Source organism: Triplophysa rosa, linkage group LG11, assembly GCF_024868665.1.
Source record: "Triplophysa rosa linkage group LG11, Trosa_1v2, whole genome shotgun sequence".
Lineage (NCBI taxonomy): Eukaryota > Metazoa > Chordata > Actinopteri > Cypriniformes > Nemacheilidae > Triplophysa > Triplophysa rosa.
This window is the reverse complement of record NC_079900.1, coordinates 7,164,794-7,186,891: the sequence shown is the minus strand read 5'-3', so window position 1 is coordinate 7,186,891 and position 22,098 is coordinate 7,164,794. Positions and strand designations below refer to the sequence as shown.

The following is a 22,098-nucleotide window of genomic DNA, read 5'->3' as shown; positions in this document are numbered from 1 at the left end:
GTCAGACACACAAACCATTTATCCATGCCTTTGTGCATAGCAAGTTTCATTTGATACATGATTTTTTGAAGATGTGATCTTTACCCGCTGAATATGTTGCGCCTCTGCTTTATAGTTGGAGAGAAGTGGATGTTTTTGCAAAACCAATAGCTGAAGAGGAAGAAGTCATGGAGGTACGAACTGTAATGGCTGCTTGTTTCAGTCAGTTATTGTAGGCTGTGGTTGTAAATCTCATGTGTTTACTCTACATTTCTCCGGGAGAATTGTTACGCAATTATGGGTGCATGCTCATTGAGGCTGTTTGTAATACCTTGCTGCCAAAAATATGTTTTTAGTTTTAATTCTCTCTCTTTCTTTCTTAGATTGAGGATCTGTCTGATGTGGCGTTCTCACTGCTTCACCTTGCGTATGAGGAGCAGGAACGTTCTCGCTGGAGCTGGACTGCCAGCTCCTTAGCAAAGAGACGGGGCAGCAGGTGAGGAAACAGCTCACACTAACAATGTGCTTCAAAAGCTTAAAATGTTTAAGTTCAAAAGAGCAGTTAAGTTGAATTAAATGCAATCAAATGTTCTCATCAGGTCTTTCAAGTCTGTGGATGGACGGACTACGCCCTTGCTGGGTGGCACCAACCCATCCACTCCACAGCCCTCGTCCCCAGACACAGGGCATTTCCACCTGCTGCAGGAGTACAACTCTGTGGTGTCTCCCTCCAGTCCCGTCAGCCCAGAGATGGTGATGCTGTCAGGCCTGTACACGCCCGGCTCCAGAGACTCCCACCGACTGCTGTCCAACGAGGACACGCGCTGCTCCACGCCAGACACTTACGAGGAAATGGTAAGCTCCTGATATACAAATGTTTGTTTTAAAATATATTTTCTTAAAGCGATTGTATGCGTTTACTTGTCTATTACATACTTAACGTACACTCTTACCGTTGAATAGCAACTTGAGTGTCATCTGCCAATATTCACTTGCTGTCTCTGTATTTCTCCCTATGGGTTCCCCAGCCGGTACAGCCATGGGAATGCCGGACCTTTCCCCTGGATGTGGAGCCAGAGCAGGAGTCCGAATTCCATCCCAGTCCGTCTGACGAGAGGCCCTGTAGGACCATGCGACGCGTTTCCGGCTGCCGGTCATCCAAATCCGAGTCAGAGGCCGGACCTTCGTCGCCTCTCCCAGATGATGGCGCAAAGCAGAAGCTAACCAATCCACTCAAACCTACTCACCGATGAAGCCTAGACTCATCTACACACCCCCGACCCCACCGGCTTTCAGAAACTCACGAAACGGCAACGTCGAAGGAAGAAAACCAACAAAACGAATGAAAGTCCCTGTTGTTTGATATTCAAACATCAGTCAATTCTTTCACGCTTTTTAGTGAATTGTATGGAGATATACATAGAGACCTGTTTTAATTCAATCTTTGGGTTACTGGGAAAAAAATATGTTCAAAATTGAAAAGCAAGAGAGAGATTAGCTCGAGGCGAAAGCAGATGCTTAGATTTGTAGTAAGTTGCAAAACAGCACTTCCCCCTTAGCATGATGTCGTACTGAGGGGCACAGCTTGCGTTTCGTGGTACCCTTTCAGAATTCTTCAGTGTTCCACCTAAAATGACTTGCTCGGCCTTGCAGTTTATAATGGAGTGATAAAGTTAAAAAAATAAAGTGAATAAGAAGAAATTCACGTGAAGATGTAAATGTGTGATGAAGGTCTTTGTTCACACTATGTGAAAGCACTTCATTGTTATTCCCTCCACACCTAAACATTCCTTAACCAAGAACAATTTTCCGCACATTTAATTGAATGCCTGGGAATTGTGTAAACCCCACAGTTTCAGTTACTGTCCAAATAGGGTCACTACAAGTAGTTTCCCTTTCTATCAGAGAGATTGACAGAGCAGGTGACTGCAAACACAACTGCCGTGTAGCTCGTACATGCTTTATAAATGCCACAGTCTGATTGGAGCACTTAATTGGTCTCTTGTACCACCACACTATTGTCAGTAACCCTACCGTCATGCCCAAACATTGGCAACTCTTGATTGACGCATAGCCGCTCAATGCAACTCTGTTGCTTAGCACCATGTGCTTTTCCTAAAATAAGATTGGCTCTCTTTTGAAGCACTTGAAAGTCCTTTAAGATTGAAATTGTTAATAGTGTCTGAAGAACTATGCCCGATCAGATTGCAAATTACATTGTTGGCAAAAAATTATTTCAATGAAGTCAATCACTCCAATATAAACTGACATTAGCTGCCCTGTGACGTTTGTATCTGTCATTTCGATTACACGTTTCCCTTAGCATTGCCTTGTGTGTTAATTGGTCAGGTCTAAATTCCTTGTGGCTATTGAACTTTGTGCAGTACCTTCAGCCATCATTGAATCCGTTAACATGAGGTGTGAACGTTTCCGATATTAAAGTGCTTAAGACAGGCAAGGACTTGGCAAAGTTTCATTCGTTGGCTCCTTTCTTATCTGTTGCTGCGACAGCTCCATTTTTGCATTGTGCATTGACGAGGAAGGATTTCTGTTAGTTCCCCCAGTCAGTGAGTCACTGCTTGCAACCCCCTTCCTGTTATTTTAACTACTAAGAATGTACAAGTCTAATAGCAGACACCGATTACTTACCGTTTTTATTAGTAGCTTCTCTGTATCTTTGTCGTCACACGATTCTAGCTCTCATAGCCATTTGTTCTCGTTTAAAGGATGTCATGTTAACCAGATAATTGTATTCCTTTTATCTCGTTGGAGCAAAACGGAATCGACAGCTTCAGAGAGATCTCCTGTTTCATAGATGTGTGGCAAATCGTCAGGGACCATCCACGAACGTCCCATTTCCTGCTGAGAACCCCGCCGCCCCTTTTTCATTCTTAATATCATCAATTATGGTTTTATGTCTCTATGTGGGGGCCTGTGTACTTATCAGGCAAATGTACCATAAGGTTTGACTAGCTTTCAAAAGCCAATATTGTATCGTGTGAGTTATTTTCATACTTTGAATTTCCAATGTGGTGAATGAGGTTTGGGTGAGTCTGGTAATATCCTTTAGCATGTAATAGTTTGTACAAAACGACACAAAAAAAAGTTTATTTTGTACATACCTTGTTTGATTCTTTACTGTGTTTGATGTTCAGGCTGTAGCTGTCCTGATTGTCTAGGGAGAAGACACGTACAAATATTTAACACTTTCTTTATGCAGATGCAAAAAGGAAAAAAGTTTATGGATAATTGGCCAATCTGACATACAGGCAACGTTTGTGCTTCTCAAATTAAAAGTGAATTATATTGTACAATTCCTTGTCTCGTTCTCTTTCTCTTGTACTGATGAAATGTTTTTAGCATTTATTTCAGCCTACTTCAGATTCATTAGTATTTGCTGTAATCACCTTGCAGTTATAATTGAGAACTATTGATTGAAGTAGAGTGATTATGTCCACGGCTCGTAAAGAATGTAATGTTTATAACACTAATCTTTAAATGGTACCAAAGAGAGGTCATATTTAATTATTTATATCCCTTGTATTTACTGGATAAACGGCTACATGAGGTAATGCTATAATTTATTAAACACAATACAAAATGATGAAAGACAAAAAGCGGAATACATCATAAACCTTCATCTCATGAATATAAATTATCTGGCTGGTTTTGCTAAAGGTTTTCAAACACCTTTAATCTTTTAACGGCTTGTTTTAGATGAAAATAAGCCGTTATATTGACACCTCGTAATCAATAAAACTAAACTAAATATAAACAGAAGTATACTGTAAACCTAGCTTTAAATATTTTGAAATGATTTACCTTAGAAGTTATTTACACCATTGCGGAACCATTCAAATGATGCTGTGTAATATCACGCATGTCAGGTATAGTGCTCTATATAGACGGTTTCATCTTAACATAAACGTTAAAATTTTGTAACCCCCAGCTGAATTTAGATTATTTCTGATAACAATCAAAAGAAACCGAAAAGAACCTTTACTTTGCTAAACTTACCTCTCCAGTATTTTCAATTTAGACTCCGATACCAAGCTCAACCGCTAGATTTCAATGTACCATACGGTTTGTTTAAATGCGACCGAACCATGGACCCATCTAACAAATTGTTTATTTAATAAAATGAACATACATTTAATACACTTATTATACAATAAAATAATAATACAAATTTATATTAAATTAAATATAAATAGTTATATTATTAGACACTAGCCAAACACAAACCGGAAGTTAACTGGGGGTCAGCGCGCGCGTCCGATGAAACGGTCTACAGGTACAGTCGTGGCCAAACGTTTTGAGAATGACACACATATTAATTTTCACTAAGTCTACTGCTTCAGTGATTTTTATATGTTTTTGTCAGATGTTACTATGGTATACTGAAGTATAATTACAAGCATTTCATAAGTGTGAAAGGCTTTTATTGACAATTACATTAAGTTTACACAAAGACTCAATATTTGCAGTGTTGACCCTTCTTTTTCAAGACCTCTGCAATTCGCCCGGGCATGCTGTCAATCGACTTCTGGGCCACATCCTCACTGGCAGCCCATTCTTGCATAATCAATGCTTGGAGTTTGCCAGAATTTGTAGGTTTTTGATTTGCATGAGGATTGACCACAAGTTCTCAATGGGATTAAGGTCTGGGGAGTTTCCTGGCCATTGACTCAAAATGTTGATTTTTTGGTCCTTGAGCCACTTAGTTATTACTTTTGCTTTATGTCAAGGTGCTCCATCATGCTGGACAAGGCATTGTTCATCACCAAACTGTTCTTGGATGGTTGGGAGAAGTTGCTCTCTGAGGATGTTTTTGTACCATTCTTTGTTCATGGCTGTGTTCTTAGGCAAAATTGTGAGTGAGCCCACTCCGTTGGCTGAGAAGCAACCCCACACATGAATGGTCTCAGGATGCTTTACCGTTGGCATGACACAGGACTGATTGTAGCGCTCACCTTTTCTTCTCCGGTCAATATCTTTTCCGGATGCCCCAAACAATCGGAAAGGGGATTCATCAGAGAAAATGACTTTATCCCAGTCCTCAGCAGTCCAATGCCTGTACCTTTTGCACAATATCAGTATGTCCTTGATGTGTTTCCTAGAGAGAAGTGGCTTCTTTGCTGCCCTTCTTGACACCAGGCCATCCTCAAAAAGTCTTGGCCTCACTGTGCGTGCAGATGCACTCACACCTGCATGCTGCCATTCCTGAGCAAGCTCTGCACTGGTGGTGCCCCGATCTCACAGCTGAATCAACTGTAGAAGACGATCCTGGCACTTGCTGGACTTTTTTGGGCGCCCTGAAGCCTTCTTCACAACAATTGAACCTTCTCCTTGAAGTTTCTGATGATCCAATAAATGGTTGATGTAGGTGCAATCTTACTAGCAGCAATAGCCTTGCCTGTGAATCCCTTTTTGTGCAAAGCAATGATGACTGCACGTGTTTCCTTGCAGGTAAGCATGGTTAACAGAGGAAGAACAATGATTTCCAGCACCACCCTCCTTTTAAAGCTTCCAGTCTGTTATTCTAATTAAATCAGCATTACAGAGTGATCTCCAGCCTTGTCCTTGTCAACACTCTGACCTTTGTTAACCAGAGAATCACTTGGCACCTGCCCACACTGCCAAAGGTACCAAAAGCTGGTACTAGAAGGGATACTCAGGGAAGGGATCAATGCTTGGAGTTTGCCAGAATTTGTAGGTTTTTGATTTGCATGAGGATTGACCACAAGTTCTCAATGGGATTAAGGTCTGGGGAGTTTCCTGGCCATGGACTCAAAATGTTGATGTTTTGGTCCTTGAGCCACTTAGTTATTACTTTTGCTTTATGACAAGGTGCTCCATCATGCTGGACAAGGCATTGTTCTCTAGGAATCTAGGAATACTCTAGGAATACATTCAAGATGGCGCCGCGGATGGCTGCCTCGGTTTGGAGTGCTCTAGTACTTATGTCTTTTTTGTTTGTTTTTCCTGTTTTAAGCTACTCTTCTTTAATCACTTTTACCAGGGACGAATTGCTTAACATTAAGCAATGCCCTTCTATCAATCTTTTCCCTAATTTTGGAAATTCAGACGTCTTACTGGACATTTTACTTGGAGAAGCGGCAGCTCTGTACCAAACGCTCTAAAAGACGCAAGCGGGGAAAGCGAGCGGGTGCGCTCGTCAGACTCCGACGACGCGGATTTAGGACCCCGCTGCCGAGTATACACCTGGCGAATGTCCGCTCCCTTACCAACAAAACGGACGAAATACTCTTACTCACCAGGACAAACAAAGATTTTTCCAACTCCGCTGCGCTGTGTTTCACAGAAACATGGCTCAATGACACCATACCGGACAGCGCGTTACATCTGCCGGGTTTTCAGCTGTTCAGAGCGGATCGCATTGCCGAGTCAACAGGGAAGACACGTGGTGGTGGATTATGTTTTTATATAAACGAAGGTTGGTGCAGAGATATAACAACACTGAAGAAGATGTGCTTTTCGTACTTAGAAGCGTTCTCTATCAACTGCAAACCTTTTTATTCGCCACGCGAGTTTTCCTCATTTATTCTCGTGAATGTTTACATTCCTCCACATGCTTGTGCGAGCGCGGCGCTGCAACAGCTGGCGGATTACATCACTGACACGGAGCAGCAACACCCGGATTCTCTTATTATTATTATTGGGGACTTTAACAGAGCAAACCTCTCCCGTGAGCTGCCAAAATACAGGCAGCATATCACATGCCCCACCAGAGACAGCAACATTCTGGATCACTGTTACACCACAATACGGGATGCATACCACTCTGTTCCCAGAGCAGCTCTGGGTCTCTCTGATCATTGCCTGGTTCATCTTCTTCCGACCTACAGACAGAAGCTTAAATCTGCCAAGCCTGTAGCAAGAACAGCAAAGAGATGGAGCAGCGAAACAGAGCAGGCCTTACAAGCCTGTTTCGACTGCACGGATTGGAGTGTCTTTGAAGCTGCAGCCACTGATCTGGATGAGTTAACTGACACAGTGACATCCTACATCAGCTTCTGTGAGGACATGTGTATTCCCACCAGGACTCGCTTAACATACAACAATGACAAACCATGGTTTACAATGAAACTGAGACAGCTTCGTCAGGCCAAAGAAGATGCTTACAGAAGTGGGGACAAAGTCTTGTATAATCAGGCCAAAAACACACTGACAAAGGAGATAAGAGCAGCTAAGAGAAGCTACTCTGAAAAGCTGAAGAACCAGTTTTCAGCCAACGACCCTGCATCAGTGTGGAAAGGCCTGAAAGACATTACCAACTACAAGCCATCATCCCCTCAGTCTATGGGTAATCAACGACTGGCTGACGACCTGAACGACTTCTATTGTCGTTTTGAAATGCAGAGTCTCACCCTTCACACCCGCCCTGACCCTATCTCTGCTATACCATTAACACCTCCTCTTGACATTCAACCTGCACTTAAGATCTGCGAAGAGGATGTTTGCCAGCTTTTCCGCAAACAAAAGATCAGAAAAGCACCAGGCCCAGACAATGTCTCACCCTCCTGCCTGAAAGTCTGTGCGGAGCAGCTGTCGCCCATCTTCACTAATATTTTTAACAGATCTTTGGAGCAGTGTGAAGTCCCTTCATGCTTCAAACGCTCCACCATCATCCCTGTACAGAAGAAACCCAAAATATCTGGACTTAATGACTACAGGCCTGTTGCTTTAACATCTGTGGTCATGAAGTCATTTGAGAGACTTGTACTGGCCCACCTGAAGGACATCACCAGACCACTTCTTGATCCCCTCCAGTTTGCTTACCGAGCAAACAGGTCTGTGGACGATGCAGTAAACATGGGACTGCATTACATCCTACAACACCTAGACAGACCAGGGACTTACGTCAGGATCCTGTTTGTAGACTTCAGCTCGGCCTTCAACACCATAATCCCAGACCTCCTCCTGCCCAAGCTTACCCAGCTCTCTGTGCCAACCTCTACCTGTCAGTGGATTATTAACTTCCTGTCGAACAGGCAGCAGCTAGTGAGGTTGGGAAAATTTAAATCCAGCACATGTACCATCAGCACCGGAGCTCCTCAAGGATGTGTTCTTTCTCCACTGCTATATTCACTCTACACAAACGAATGCACCTCTACAGACCCTTCTGTCAAACTCCTGAAGTTTGCAGATGACACCACAGTCATTGGCCTTATTCAAGACGGTGATGAATCTGCCTACAGAAAGGAGGTTGCTCAGCTGGCTGCCTGGTGTAGTCAAAACAACCTAGAGCTGAATGCATTCAAGACAGTGGAGATGATAGTGGATTTCAGAAGGAACCCTCCATCACTTCCTCCCCTCACCATCCTGGACAGCACTGTGGATACTGTGGAGTCATTCAGGTTCCTGGGCTCCACCATCTCTCAGGACCTGAAGTGGGAGTCCCACATAGACTCCATTGTAAAGAAGGCCCAGCAGAGGTTATACTTCCTCCGTCAATTGAGGAAGTTCAACCTACCACAGGAGCTACTGACCCAGTTCTACTCAGTGGTCATCGAATCTGTTCTGTGCACTTCAATTACTGTTTGGTATGGCTCGGCCACCAAATCAGACCTACGAAGACTACAACGGACAGTTCGTAGTGCTGAGAAAATTATTGGTGCTCCTCTGCCCACACTTCAGGACCTGTACGATTCCAGAGTGAAAAACAGGGCAAGAAAAATCATCATTGACTCCACACACCCAGCACACAAACTCTTTGATCTGCTGCCCTCTGGCCGGCGCTTTAGAGCACCAAACACCAGGACTTCCAGACACAGAAGCAGCTTCTTCCCCCAGGCAATCTCCCTCCTAAACAGATAACTGCTCCTTAAGAGCAATATTCCACTTCCACTACTCCTATAGTGTGCACTATAGTGCCTTATTATATCTACATCTTATGTATACATGTATATAACACTACCTCTACTTACTACATTATCCATTTGCACAAGTGTACATACAATCTGTTAATATGTTTATTCTACTATATACTACCCTGTACAATGTCTCTTATATGTTATTATCCCCCATTTTCTGTAAAATAGTCTTTATTTTATATATGCACAATTTAGAATCTTTTAGACTGTAAATCGTATTATATTGTATTGTCATTGTGTTGAATGTCTGTACTAGAAGCTTCCAACACCAAAGAAAATTCCTTGTGTGTGCAAGCACACTTGGCAATAAAGCTCTTCTGATTCTGATTCTGATTCTGATACAGCTACGGCCGGAAGTGGTGCAAAATCTCGCCATATAATTACAATAAATTACATTAGCGAACGCCTACACCTACCAGGGGCGGTTCTAGGGGGGGCCAGAGGGGGCCAGTTCCCCTGTGTCAGCACACTTGGCACCCCACTGGCCCCCCTAAATTTGGAATCGTTTCTGGAATTTTTTACCACAACCGAGCAATTTCGGGTGCAATGCACAGTTTGTCCTGCGAGTGGCAGTAACGATGCTTGTGTGCCAAAAGAAAGATTACGCAAGCAAGACGCAAATAATGTCGAGTCTGTGCGCCAGTAACGAAGTGGACAGTAACGAAGTAAATTTACCTGAGTACTGTACTTATGTACACTTTTTGAGTATCTTTACTTTACTTTAGTATTATTTTTTCTGAGTACTTGTACTTTAACTTCACTACATTTGAAAGACAAATAACATACTTTTTACTCCACTACATTTAAAAAAGGTCCAAAAGTAGAAAATGGTTTCTATGCAGCGGGGTTTCCTGTGTGCGCAATTTATCTGGCTTGCGATCTGCCAGGACCTTTTACTGTTGCCAAGTATTTCAGTTTTGCTAAGCTTGCGGTTTTCCGGCAAGCTTTGAATGGCCATTTTTCAGATTTTTTACGCAAATCTGGCAACTCTGGGATCTTCCCCGCTAAACTAATGTAAACGTAGGCGCTGCTACACCGTTGATAGCGCTCTAAAAAGGCAAATAGAACAATAAAAGACGAAAAAGGCACATGTTAAAGTGTGGTGTAATCATCTGTGGGTTACGATCAGTCAAAGATCGTAGAAACATTGTCATGAAAATGATCGGCATAAATAAGCATCTACACCTTGAGCTACGCGTGAGTGTTAACTTCTGATCTGCTGCTGTATCATTTAAAGCGATTTGGAAAATGAATGATGTTTTCACTGAAGTAACTATAGTTGAAGTATTCCTGTTGAAATAAAAACTAGAACCCTGCCCAAAATACAACAGAAAATGTAATGGATTTAATGGTTATAATGGGAATTGTACTATGGATACTTGTTGTCTATGTGATGGATTCTATTGGTGGGATGGTAAATCATATTGGAATAAACTCAAAACACACTACAAAGAGTAATTTAATTTAAAAATCTCATTCTAATTCAAAAATTCATTGTTTTTTCCGCAGGGATGGTATTTGCAGTAAAACCACAGTATCCACAAATTTACCATTTTCTATATATAGGAACCATACTCCAATTAATAATCTTTAGTAAAACCACAGCAACTAAAAATACCATAGTTCATTATACTAGCTATAGTTTATGTTTGTAGTTAAATTATTGTAATACAAATGGTAAAAAATCCAACAAAAACATGGCTTCTACACTTGACTATTTACAACAACCTTACTACTTACTGGTAAATTGCTGCTAAAACTGGTAAAGGGAATATACAAAATAAAAGAACACTGCTCATAAATACATAGGCCTAGGGGGCTAATGAGGATAATTAGGCTAAATGATCATACAGGATTATATCTAAACTAAACATACATGTGCTAAACATATAAAGCTCTTAAAGGAGTTGCTCACTGCAAATTTTGCCCCCATTGACTTTCCATAGTAGGAATAAAAACTACTATGGAAAGTCAATGGGGGCAAATTTTGAAGTGAACTACTCCTTTAATACCACTGATACTGTGAGCTACTCAGTGTATTCGGTATGTTGCTTCAGAGGCATAAGGTATAGACAATAAAACAATGCACAACTGACATAAAGGAAATTTACTTTTAATACTTGAGTACTTTTAAAAGCACGTACTTCTGTACTTTTACTAAGCAAGAATCTGTCTTTACAACTTTTACTTGTAGTGGAGTAATATTTGACCAGTAGTATCTGTACTTTCACTCAAGTAAGGAAGTTGTGTACTTCGTCCACCTTGTAGCAGAGTTCAAGTAATCAATACAGTTTATTCTATACTGTCCTGTATATTACTTGTGGTGTATTTGAGAGTCGAGCTTTAGGTTTCATTTACACATTTTCATAATTTTCCAATTGCAGTTAAAATGAAGAGAAAAATTCTAAGGACATAATGTCCTTTTTTAATAAGAAAACTAAAGATAATAGTCAGTCAAGGCTGGAGAAAGAAGATGCTTCTGAAAAAGAGTCAGAAATGCACAAAAGCTTAGAGAATGAAGAAAGTCCAATAGAACAGAGGACCCATCAGCAAGGTGATTTAGTTGTGCAGAGAGACAACTTCTGTAACCCTGAAATTCCATGTGAAAAACATGAGTTTTTACATGAGTATTTAGTTAACATGGCATTCACATGAAAGTGTGCCAAAACCACATCACATGTGAAAATTTTGAAATTCGTGTTTTTTTCTTTGTGTAAAGGAAATACCTGATAATGTGACTCACGTTAAGATGACTGCTTAAGTTGATTTTGGGATATGTTGTTGTGGGTAGTTTTTCATTTATGTATGTACATTTAAGATGCAGAAAAGTGCCTAAATGTTATTATTGTTGTCATTGTTATTTATATACAATGTGTTGTGAAATAAATGACCATGGAACATTAATTTGAGCTGAACTTGTTTTATTAGCTTATTAGTTTACTTAGAGTAAACAGTAATACATGACAGTGAAAAATGACTGAAAATTAATCATGACACATGTTAGTGTGCCCCCTGAAAAGCATACGTGGCCCCTGCCTGCACCCATCCCCCCCCCCCAGCTACAGTAGTCTAGAACCGCCACTGACACCTACCCCAACCCTACCCTTAAAATAATTTAAAAAATGAATCAACTGTTTTCAGCGTGAAAAAATGATGTGCGCATGCGCAGTGGAGGTAGCTGTATCCCTTCTAGTCAAAATCGACTTTTTTCATCGGCGCTGCAGCCGCCTTACGATCACATGGGCCATTAAAGTACCGCGAGAGCAAAACGGGACCAACCGGCCACCTAGATCAGGCGCTGCAGTTGTTCAAAATCAACTGCGAAAGCCTTGATGACAACCCAGTTTATTCTCATTGGCCAGAATGTTCACGTATATGACATGTGTTGCGTGTTTATTCTGACACACTCGGTTATACTCACACAAATTTGTATATCACATTTTATGTTTATTGTACTGATCTTAATGCAAAAATATAGGTATTCCTATCATATTCACTTCATCACTTCACTATATGAGACCAATTTTCTTTTATTGCACTTATGCTTTTTGTTGTCCTTATGTTGTTCCAAATGCTTTAATGATTAAATGTAAATGTCAACAGTGATAAAGAAAAGAATATCCCGTGGTCTGCTGTAGGTTCAGCTCCCTACGGGCAGCACGAAGTGTGCGACCTGACGGCCGTCTTTTTACTCCATCTCCGCCTGCAACCGGCAGATCTCGCCAGTCGGTGGCCGTCAGACTCGAAGTCGATCGGTCTGGGCACTGCCACGTGAAGTCGAACACACGTATTTTCAAGTGCACTCATTTCAAAGTGAAATTCATCTGATAGAAACACACCTTGAGCCTCGGGCTATAATTCTGCGTAAACGGATAGATGACGTATCCAAGATGGCCGCCGAGACTTGTGCTGCTGTCGCTATAACTACAAAGGTAAAGCCAGTTACAGTCAGCGTATGTAAATCTGTCATATCGTTGTATAATGAGAATCTTTACCTTTTGAGCATTAAGTTAGAGATAATCAAAGGAGACACGGAGCAGTTTAATACGGACTTTATTTCCAAATTCACGTTTACAGCAAGGAGTATCGGTGTAAACCAATAAAACACATTACAACAAGGACAATCACAACTGTCAAGCTAGAAGGCGATGAAAGAGCAGAGGCAGGAAATGAAACATTGGGAAAGAGAGAAGTGGTTAACAGACTACAGGACCGTTTGAAATACAGCTAGCTACAAGGGCCTTAACATTTTATCTGGTAAATCTGTTCGTTGGCTTAACCCACATATCTAAATTCTCTGGTTTATGTTAGCAGCATGCTGTATTGAGACGCCACACTGTTGGATTTACAGCAGTCCGTCTGAAGCTTGTCATGTAGTAATCTGAGATTATGTGGCGTTAGGCAAATCGTTTACAAATATGTTTCCAATTTTCTGCGTTTGTATTAATTTCCCTTCTTTTAAATGCAAGATATACATATTTACGAGTAGTTGAGTTAGAGGCATATCGCAGGCGGAAATGTCCGATCAGTTCACTTTCAAATAAGCAAAAATCGTCCACACAACACTGTAAGGAAAAAATGTGCAATTTACAAACATGTTTTTTGCAGGTAGCTTTGTTCATTATCTCGCTTTATTTTATGTCTTTATCTTTTAATATTTAAAAACTAGTTAAACACTCCTTTAAGTCAAGTACAGAGTTCTCTAAACAGTGAAAAGGGATATGGTGAATTATTATGTTCAAGATCTCGGTGAAGTTCATTGCATGCTGGGAATGTGCAGTGTGGTTTGGGTTGATGATATAATAAGGTATTATAACTGAAGAAGCTTGGCTGGGTGTCCTGCGTCATTTCACACCAAATGTATCAGTTTTGTTCTGCTGTAGCCTTAGATCACTTACCAATTTACCAGTTCTAGTTCAAAATATGTCATAAGGTTTTGATTATTTTACTGGTTTATTTCTACTTTGTCAAAATAGTCAATTGAGGCCAAGCACAGTTCTTTCAGCAATGCAACTATCCACAAATTTCAGGATTCATGAGGAATGAAGTCCCTGGCTAAAAAGCTGTTGTGAAGTATTTAAATATAGATGCAAATGTCTAGTTTTGAGATGCTATACAATCTTAATGTGCAGGTAGACTCTAGTACCAAGATTTCAATTTCTTCAGTTATTTATGATATAGTTAGAACAAATGTGCTGTCTATTTTTATAAAGTCCAGATATGCTTTCAGAATGTATGACTTGTGTGTCCATCACAGCCTGATAAAACAAATGCCCCAACCTGTTTTTTTCTGCTTTACCAAAGAGTGTTTAATATTTTTCTTCTTCCTAATGAACTTCACCTTTTCAAACCTTCACCACCGCTGCATGTCATAACAGGAATGCGTAAGATATGGTAAATAAAAAAAACATTCACAATAAGGCAACCGATCAAATGCAGCTTTCAAAGCAAATGTCGTCGTCTTTGTTTCTTTTAAAAAACGGGGGAATTAAAAAATCTGGTTACTCTGTGCTGTAAATGACCATTTGGATCAATACACCACCAGCTCAAATTGGTATTATTTTAATGATAGCCAATAACATCAATACCAGTCCCTCCATGCCAGAAGGCGAAAAAATTTAAGCAGACAAGCCACCAGGACAACCTTTAGTTAGGAGAATCCGACAAGCACCTTATTTGAAAGGACTGAAGGAGATACTTAAAACTTTATTTTTGTCAATTGTTGACACATTTTGTTGCGTTGACACATCACTACCCTTTAGAGGGAGGAGGGAAACGGCTCACAGGCCTTGTTTAGCGAGGGAGGCTGACACCTGATCAGCTAGCGTAGACAGTTGTGGGGGATCAGTCATGTTGAGGCTGCCGGAGGAAGACACGTTGCTCAGACGGCGGGGCGATCCGTCCATGGAAACATCGGTGGGTTGGTACACGATCTCAGCGCCATGATCGGTGCGGGCTTTGGCTTGTTCGCGGAAATTTAACTTTTGGCTCTCAATCTAGTGGGAGGAAGAGTAAAATTGTAGTTAAATAAATGTCAGGTTTAGGAAAAAATATGTACGTACCTAGGTGCCTTGTGTATAAAATAGTGTGGGTCTGTTGGGTGTGCACATTTACATTGACTTTATTTTTTATTAATCCCAATATGTGCATGGGAATTTGGGTTTATGCATCAGTAGGGAAATCAACAACTTCCCTATGGTTTACATACAGCTATATGGTTTACAAATTTCTGTCTTTCTCTTCACATAAACCGGGTCAAGAGAAAGTGTGGTCTAAAGTAAATCTGCCCTCTAGTGGACATGTATGGTCAAAATAAGCTTGCTAACTAAGTGCATAACTTATATCATATACTTCATATAGTGTTACTTCAAATAGGCACACACTACAATTCCAGTATTATACTTACTGAGACCCTCTGACATAACCAGACTGATCCCTTCAGAGGAGGGAGGGTCAAAGGGCATGTTTCCATCATTAGGATGAACAGCATCCCCATTAGAGGAAGCTTTTGAGGTCTGTGCATCTGCTTCCTTCTCCCTCTACAGTGTGAACGCCACAAAATGCACAGAGTTATGGGTAAACAAAACAAAAATGAGTGGGATCAATGCAAATGAGGAGGTTATGAAGGCAAAACAATACAGGTATAAGGAAAATAAAAGTGTCTGACGTCAGAAAGAATGCTGGGAGAGGAGGGTTTAGGCTAGAAATATGAGCTTCCTACTTACTGAAAACGGCTATTTTTGTTCTTAATTGTAAGAAAAGTTTAGTAATATACAGTATTGTTGTCACATGACCTTATAATGTGTTTAATTCAGTGAGTAGCGTAGCTGGGGCACAGCTAGGGGGGTAAAAGGAAGGAATGATTCTCATAGTCCCCAACCATTTCTAAATACTGCAAAATCTTAAATCAGCATGTCAACTCAGAATGTTAAATGGAAAACAATTGCCACCCTCAGTCAGCAGTGGTAGAAAAGATTTATGTTTGATAAAGACAGACAGCACAGTAAAAGACTACTGCATGAAATGATAGAAAAAGAAGAAAGCATTATGCAGGAGAGCAAATGAACTGATCATGAAAATGTGTTCAGTAGAGAGAGAAGACGAAGAAGAGCAAGACGCCCAACTGCCATTTTGTCACCCACAAACGTCTTTTTGAACGTTACATGGGTTTAGAACAATGTGGGTGAGTAAAGGCCCGTTCACACCAAGAACAATGACTGTTAAGATAACTAAAATGATAAATATTAGCATCCACATCAAAGAACAGCAACGTTATGTTTATTTTTAGTTCATACACTGTAGTTTTATCAGTTGGAAAAATTGTTCTGACATTGATCGCAACAATATCGTTCCTCTGTATCATTGTTTTAGCCATCGTCCTTGGTATAGATAATGCCAATTTGTGAATATTTTGTTGAACTAACCATTTAACAAATGTCAAATTTACGTACTTTGAATGAATAACGATATGAATAACTATGGTGTAATGAATAATTCTGGTGATTATGGTACTTTACCAACCTGCTTCCTGTATTTAAACAGTGTCCTATTAATGAGAACTTAAAGGCAACTCAAAGAAGTTGGCAAAAGTCTGTGCAAAAGCAGGACTTAAGTCTACCAAGCAGGAACAAGCATGCTGATCATAAGAATATTGTAATTTACAGTTAACAGGAAGGTAACTTTTGAGTAGTGAAGATAGAAGATTAAAACAGCCAAAAAGTATGATGAAACGCATTGTGGTGTATTACATATAAACTGCAACATAACATTTTTTGTTATTTAAAAAAAGAACATACCCTCTTCTGACCGCCCCCAGGAACATGTCCAATGTTATCAAGAGATCCAACTTTTGACTGGGCTTTGAAATCCAATTTCTCAGATTTGATCTCCACATTTCCACCTCCTAAAATACAAATGTGTGAAAGTCAGTTCTTTGAGCCTAAACCAAACCTTTGACGTTTTCTACTGAACTAGAGATGAAGAAAGGTAGAAGGTAGATGTTTCCATTTACTTAAGATATAACATCCAAACCGTCAAGATAAAGAAGGTAATCTATTATTTATATCTATTATTACACACAATTTCTTTATTTGTCATAGCATTTATTTGTCACATTTCTTTAATATGATGCTTGGAAGACATTATTTGACCTGTTACAGTGTAAAAATCTCACCTGGTTTGTGACGAATGTTGGCCTTAGAGCCACATTTTGACTGGACGTTGCTCAAGTCAATCTTTTTATGCAAAATCTGAATCTAAAGCACAAGGACAAGAAAAAGTCAGTCACCTAGAACATGAAGGGCCAATATGAGAGGAAACCAACCACATGCCCATGGCACCCAAAGAGTTGATGATCTTGAGTAGAAAAGTGGATTAATTACAACAACAGGGTTCATGAGACAGAGAAGAAACTATTCCCTTACATACCCAACTATGCAAATGATTTAATTGAATTACTTAATTAAACTTATTTAATAATAATTTAATATACATGTTAATTAAAATATATAATTCAAGCTGTGTAAAATTTCCTCTCTGTCCCTAATTCATTCAATATTTGCATCACGCAATGTAGTGGTCAAAGGTCCAAGAGGAAGCCAGAGGGAAGAAACTGGAACAGGAAGACATGTTATATTTGATTTACTGTGTTTTAGACAACATTCAGATATAACTAGATTTGCATCTGAAGAAAATATCAGTGCTTGCAAGGCAGCAAAACAGCTTTGGTTTCTTGTAAAATGACCCTCAAAAAATAGAGAAGAAAACCAAACCCATAATGACGTAATCACAATGTAAATCAATGGGAGATTTAAATTATTTGATCGTAATTTTTTAGTGTAACATACTATACCGAAGTATGAAATTATCAACAAAGATTTAATGGAGTTTGTTTGTGAAACAGTTGGAGCTGAAATAAATAATAGCCATAAATTGTCACAAAATGTTATTTAAAAGTTTTTATATACTGCTCACCTTGCAAGTACTGGCATAATGCACATGCTCAGATTAATCATCGTGTGACAAACCATATCCAATAGACTTCTAATGACAGTTTGAGGTGTTCACATGACACAACCACATATTTCTTAAACAGTTCACCCAAAAATAAAAATTCTGTTATCATTTCTTTACCCTCGAGTTGTTCCAAATCTGTAGGAATTTCTTTGTTCAGTGAACTCCGAGAACGATATTTGGAAGAATGCTTGTAAGCAAACAGTTGTTGGCCGCCTTTGATTACCATAGTAGGAAAAATTACAATGGCAGTCAAAAGTGCCCCAGAACATTACACGTCACATGACAAATTCCGGAACAATTATTTGTGTATTTTCCGGTATTTCTGCGTGAAAAGGGCTATACATTCTTTATAATATCTTCTTTTGTGTTTAACAGAACAAAGACATTTTTCCTACTATGGTAGTCAATTTTTGATTACAAGCATATCCTTCTCTGTTTATACAGATTTGGAACAATTTGAGGGTGAGTAAATTTTGGGGTAAACTGTTCCTTTCAACAGCCTGTCCTACCCAAGACCCCTCACCTGCCGAGGATTTTTTCCATTAACTACAGTTAAAACACCACCACAAACATCTGTCTGGTACATGCATACATTCTACGTAGCAGCATGACAACAACACGGATGCTAAACACCAGACAGACATTCAGATGCACCACGCGGAGGAACCTGGGGATAAACCACGTAAGAGATCACAGAGGGTTTCAGGCATACTAATCAAATCTTTTTCTGGCAGTCAAATAAAGAGAGATGCTAGACTATTGCAAAAAACAGGCCAGTGAAGGCATGCTGTAGACCCTGAACTAGACAAACTTGAGCATTATAAAGCAGAGCTTATATTGTATCGTTGTGTTTTGGAAGTCACCTCTTGAAGATGTACATTAAATGTCAAGAACAATTAAAGGTCAACAAGGAAAACACATGATTTATTAACCAAGTTGCTCATTTCTAGAGGGACAATGTATTTCTGCTGTGTTATAAATACAATCCACAACTGCTTCAAAAATGTGTTTTAGCTTTTTCAAATGAAAACAATTTTGGTGAGATTTACAAAAAAATTAAATGATAAAAGAAAAACTAATAGCTGTTTTTTTGTAAATCCAATAGGATTGAAAGTTTTTTACTTTCAGTTCAAGGTTTACACAGAATGAGTCTAGCGACCATGACCTCAGAAGACCTGGAATATCACCCACGGGTCATTTAAACGCTTGGTTCCAATTAATTTTAATAAACGGAACGTTCCAAACAGGATATAACTAATAAGGTTTAATTCGTTACAAGAGGTAACTGTTGACACTGACATTGGAGAACTGACTGGAAGCTATAGACACTTTCAACTGTCAGATTAAGACGATTCAATCTCATTTTTATCATTTTAATATTGGCTGATATTTAAAGGCTTAAAGGGCCAACATTTACAAAAATGAAAACTCTGTCATGAATTACTCCATGAATTGCTCCAATTCACAAATAATTTTACAGGAATTCTAAAACATGTCTATTATTGATGCATGTAGAAAGGCTTTCAATCTGACACTGAAAAATACTTGAGGACATTTTTGCATTTTAAAAGGGTTGTTAGTCCGTATGTAGCGAATTTAGGTGAATTTAGTGTTGACTGTTTAGGATGAGCTAGAAAGGATGCAAGCTACTCTAGCTAGTAACAGTGCTCTAGTTAGTACTCTTAACTATTTCTGAGCGAGGATTTCTAACACTACCAGTTACTCACATTACCACCTCCAGGAACATGCTTGATATTGCCTTTGGATCCGCATCTAGCCTCAACATTTGACATGTCGATCTTCTTATGAACAATAGTGATCTGAAAAAGGAAAAGTCAAGTCAAGAAAGTTAATGTGGTGCCTGTGGAGTGGTGTAGATTTCAGGTTTCTCAAAGGGTTCTGGTCTATTGATAAGACAACAGGAGTTTGACAGGTAAATTCACCTTTTTGCCTTGTTATACTATACTATACTAAGTGACTTTGTGCCAAAAATAAAAGTTTTAGGGCCCTAATTTAACAATCTAAGCGCATGGTCTAAAGCGCAAGGCGCAAGTAGACTTAGGGCGTGTCCGAATCCACTTTTTCTAGTTTAAGGATGGGAAGAATGGTCTAAAAGGGTTGTCCCTTTTTGTCATGGGTGTGTTTTGGGCAAAACGTGCAGTAAACCAGTCAGAGTCCCATCTCCCATTCCCTATAAGAGCCAGTTGCGCTAGCACCATGGCGGATTTGCTATTTACACAGCAAAATTTGTAAGAGCAAAGACTGGACGCTTCTCCAGTGAGGAAACGCATCTGCTCGTGCACAAGGTTAAAGCGCGTGAGAAGACCATCTACAGGACAAGTCGGATTTTTTATCTTTTTGTATACAATAATAATCTTTTAAATTATAATCTATTTATTTGTAATATTTGGCATTGTGTGCTGCTGTGCGTCCCTCTGTGTGTAATAAGCAGAATGTATGCACGCTGTGTAACCGCCTATAGGCGCATATTAGCCTACTAACGAGCTCTTTAAATAACAAAAAAATATTGCGCCGTTGACTTTAGACCAGGTTTCACTTGGTCAATGGCGCAGTCTATTTCAGTTACTTCTAAATAGCAACGCGCCAACAATGCGCCTGAACACACCTCGTTTTCAGACCAGCATGCCCATGGGCGCACAAGTGGGTGCAAATGCATTTGCTATTTAAACAACGTGGTGCAGGACGTGAAAATGGAAACTGCATCAGGCTGAAACTAGCAAAAAACACTTGCGTCACGCCTGGTACCACATTGCACCTTGTGTACGATTGGGCCCATAGTCTCTATTGCTCACTCATTGTGTCTATGATAAATCAATCACCTCCACCAGACTGTGATGTGGATCTTAAAAAAACAGCCCAGATGGACAAACAAAGATTCTTGTCCAGAAGCTTTTAACTACAATCTTTATTTACTAGTTGTGTGTTCATACTTTGTCAAACATGCATGACTGAATTACCTTCCCTCCTCCAGGCTGGTGTTTGAGGTTCTCAGTGGAGCCAATCTTGGACCTGACGTTCTTCAGGTCAGGCAAGGGTGCAACAGGGGCGATGGGGGCGCGGGATCTCAGCGAACCGGGCGATTTAGGCGGGGTGCGGACCACGGCTACTTTCTTCACCTGTTGTCCAGGTGTTGAGGAGCGACTGGCCGGGCTGCTGCAACCACTGCGGTCTGGGGTTTTGGGTGAGTCCGCTGCCATATGAACACAACAAAATACAGAGTTTTCAGTTTCCAAGAAGCTTTTATGGGGTTTTTCTGCATTGATGTTTTCAATTCTGGCAGTAAGGAGCTACAGCAGTATTTAACAGCACGGCAGTGCATTGGCTCCCGCTCAAATGAGGCTTTTTACCTCTCTCAATGGACCCTGGTCCTGCCCTTCGCTGCTCCATCCGTAAAGCAGCTGTGATGTTCACAAATCAAAGTGGTACATATCAGACACATTTAAAGGGCTATTAAGAGAGAATCGTGCCCTTGGGCTTTCACTACCCATTTCTGGGCAGATATTGTTTACTTCCTGAAGACTGGTTAAGTGCTGCTGATTATAAGTGAGGCTTTGGCATGCAGTAAATTCTTTATGAGAATTTGTACCTGCTATGATTTTTTATTAACTTCTTTGTGGGGATGATTGGTAAACTTTTGTGGGTTTGTTTCTTGTGAGAATGCATTTAGATGACTAAAGATTGAGTATCCTTCCTTTAAATGCTATCAAAAAATGTAATTTGCCATTCCAGCTTACTTACATTTTATACAACTCACCTGGGATTTTGGTGCCTACTCCTTGGGGTTTAATGCCTACTGCCTTCGTCCTGGCATCGCCAACCTACACATGGACAACCAGAGCAAGAATCAGCCATTCGTAAATGGACTGCACTTGTGGATGGCTCTTTTTGAAGACCTGAGGTTTTTTTATTATATCACTATTTTATTTTCTATAGATCCAGAAAACTTTATGTGACAAAAGTGATTTGATTCTCTGTCTACCTGGTTATATATATATATATATGAAGAGTTTGGTTCCAAAATGAGATAACTCCGTTTTTAATTTTTTTTCAAAAATCATGTTTTTTTATTGTGCATTTGAATTAATATCAATCAAACTGCAGTTGGTTTGTTTTTATTTAAGCCATAATAACAAATAAACAATACAGCTAACACAATAAAAACATGATAACATAATAAACACATTTA

The 22,098-nt window shown here is 39.8% G+C and overlaps 2 protein-coding genes across 8 annotated transcripts in view; one reads left to right on the top strand and one right to left on the bottom strand.

Annotated features, from left to right (window-relative positions):
- The window catches only part of kansl1b (KAT8 regulatory NSL complex subunit 1b), a 58,280-nt gene extending 54,987 nt beyond the window's left edge, over nucleotides 1-3,293 (top strand). For both annotated transcript variants that reach the window (XM_057345802.1, XM_057345801.1), the window contains exons 12-15: nucleotides 116-173; nucleotides 363-475; nucleotides 579-834; nucleotides 1,008-3,293. In XM_057345802.1, the coding sequence (XP_057201785.1) occupies nucleotides 116-173; nucleotides 363-475; nucleotides 579-834; nucleotides 1,008-1,232 (652 nt within the window). In that variant the 3' untranslated portion in view covers nucleotides 1,233-3,293. The remainder of the gene's footprint in view (nucleotides 1-115; nucleotides 174-362; nucleotides 476-578; nucleotides 835-1,007) is intronic.
- A 9,619-nt stretch (nucleotides 3,294-12,912) lies between these two features.
- The window catches only part of maptb (microtubule-associated protein tau b), a 34,430-nt gene continuing 25,244 nt past the window's right edge, over nucleotides 12,913-22,098 (bottom strand). For 3 of the 6 annotated variants that reach the window (XM_057345568.1, XM_057345574.1, XM_057345569.1), the window contains 7 exons: nucleotides 21,667-21,730; nucleotides 21,260-21,310; nucleotides 20,870-21,102; nucleotides 19,619-19,711; nucleotides 17,050-17,131; nucleotides 16,673-16,779; nucleotides 12,913-14,872 (listed from right to left, as the gene is read on the bottom strand). In XM_057345568.1, coding sequence (XP_057201551.1) covers nucleotides 14,657-14,872; nucleotides 16,673-16,779; nucleotides 17,050-17,131; nucleotides 19,619-19,711; nucleotides 20,870-21,102; nucleotides 21,260-21,310; nucleotides 21,667-21,730 — 846 coding nt within the window. In that variant the 3' untranslated portion in view covers nucleotides 12,913-14,656. Of the gene's footprint in view, nucleotides 14,873-15,282; nucleotides 15,416-16,672; nucleotides 16,780-17,049; nucleotides 17,132-19,618; nucleotides 19,712-20,869; nucleotides 21,103-21,259; nucleotides 21,311-21,666; nucleotides 21,731-22,098 lie in introns of all 6 variants that reach the window. The other 3 variants (XM_057345571.1, XM_057345570.1, XM_057345572.1) reach the window with 3 other exon arrangements.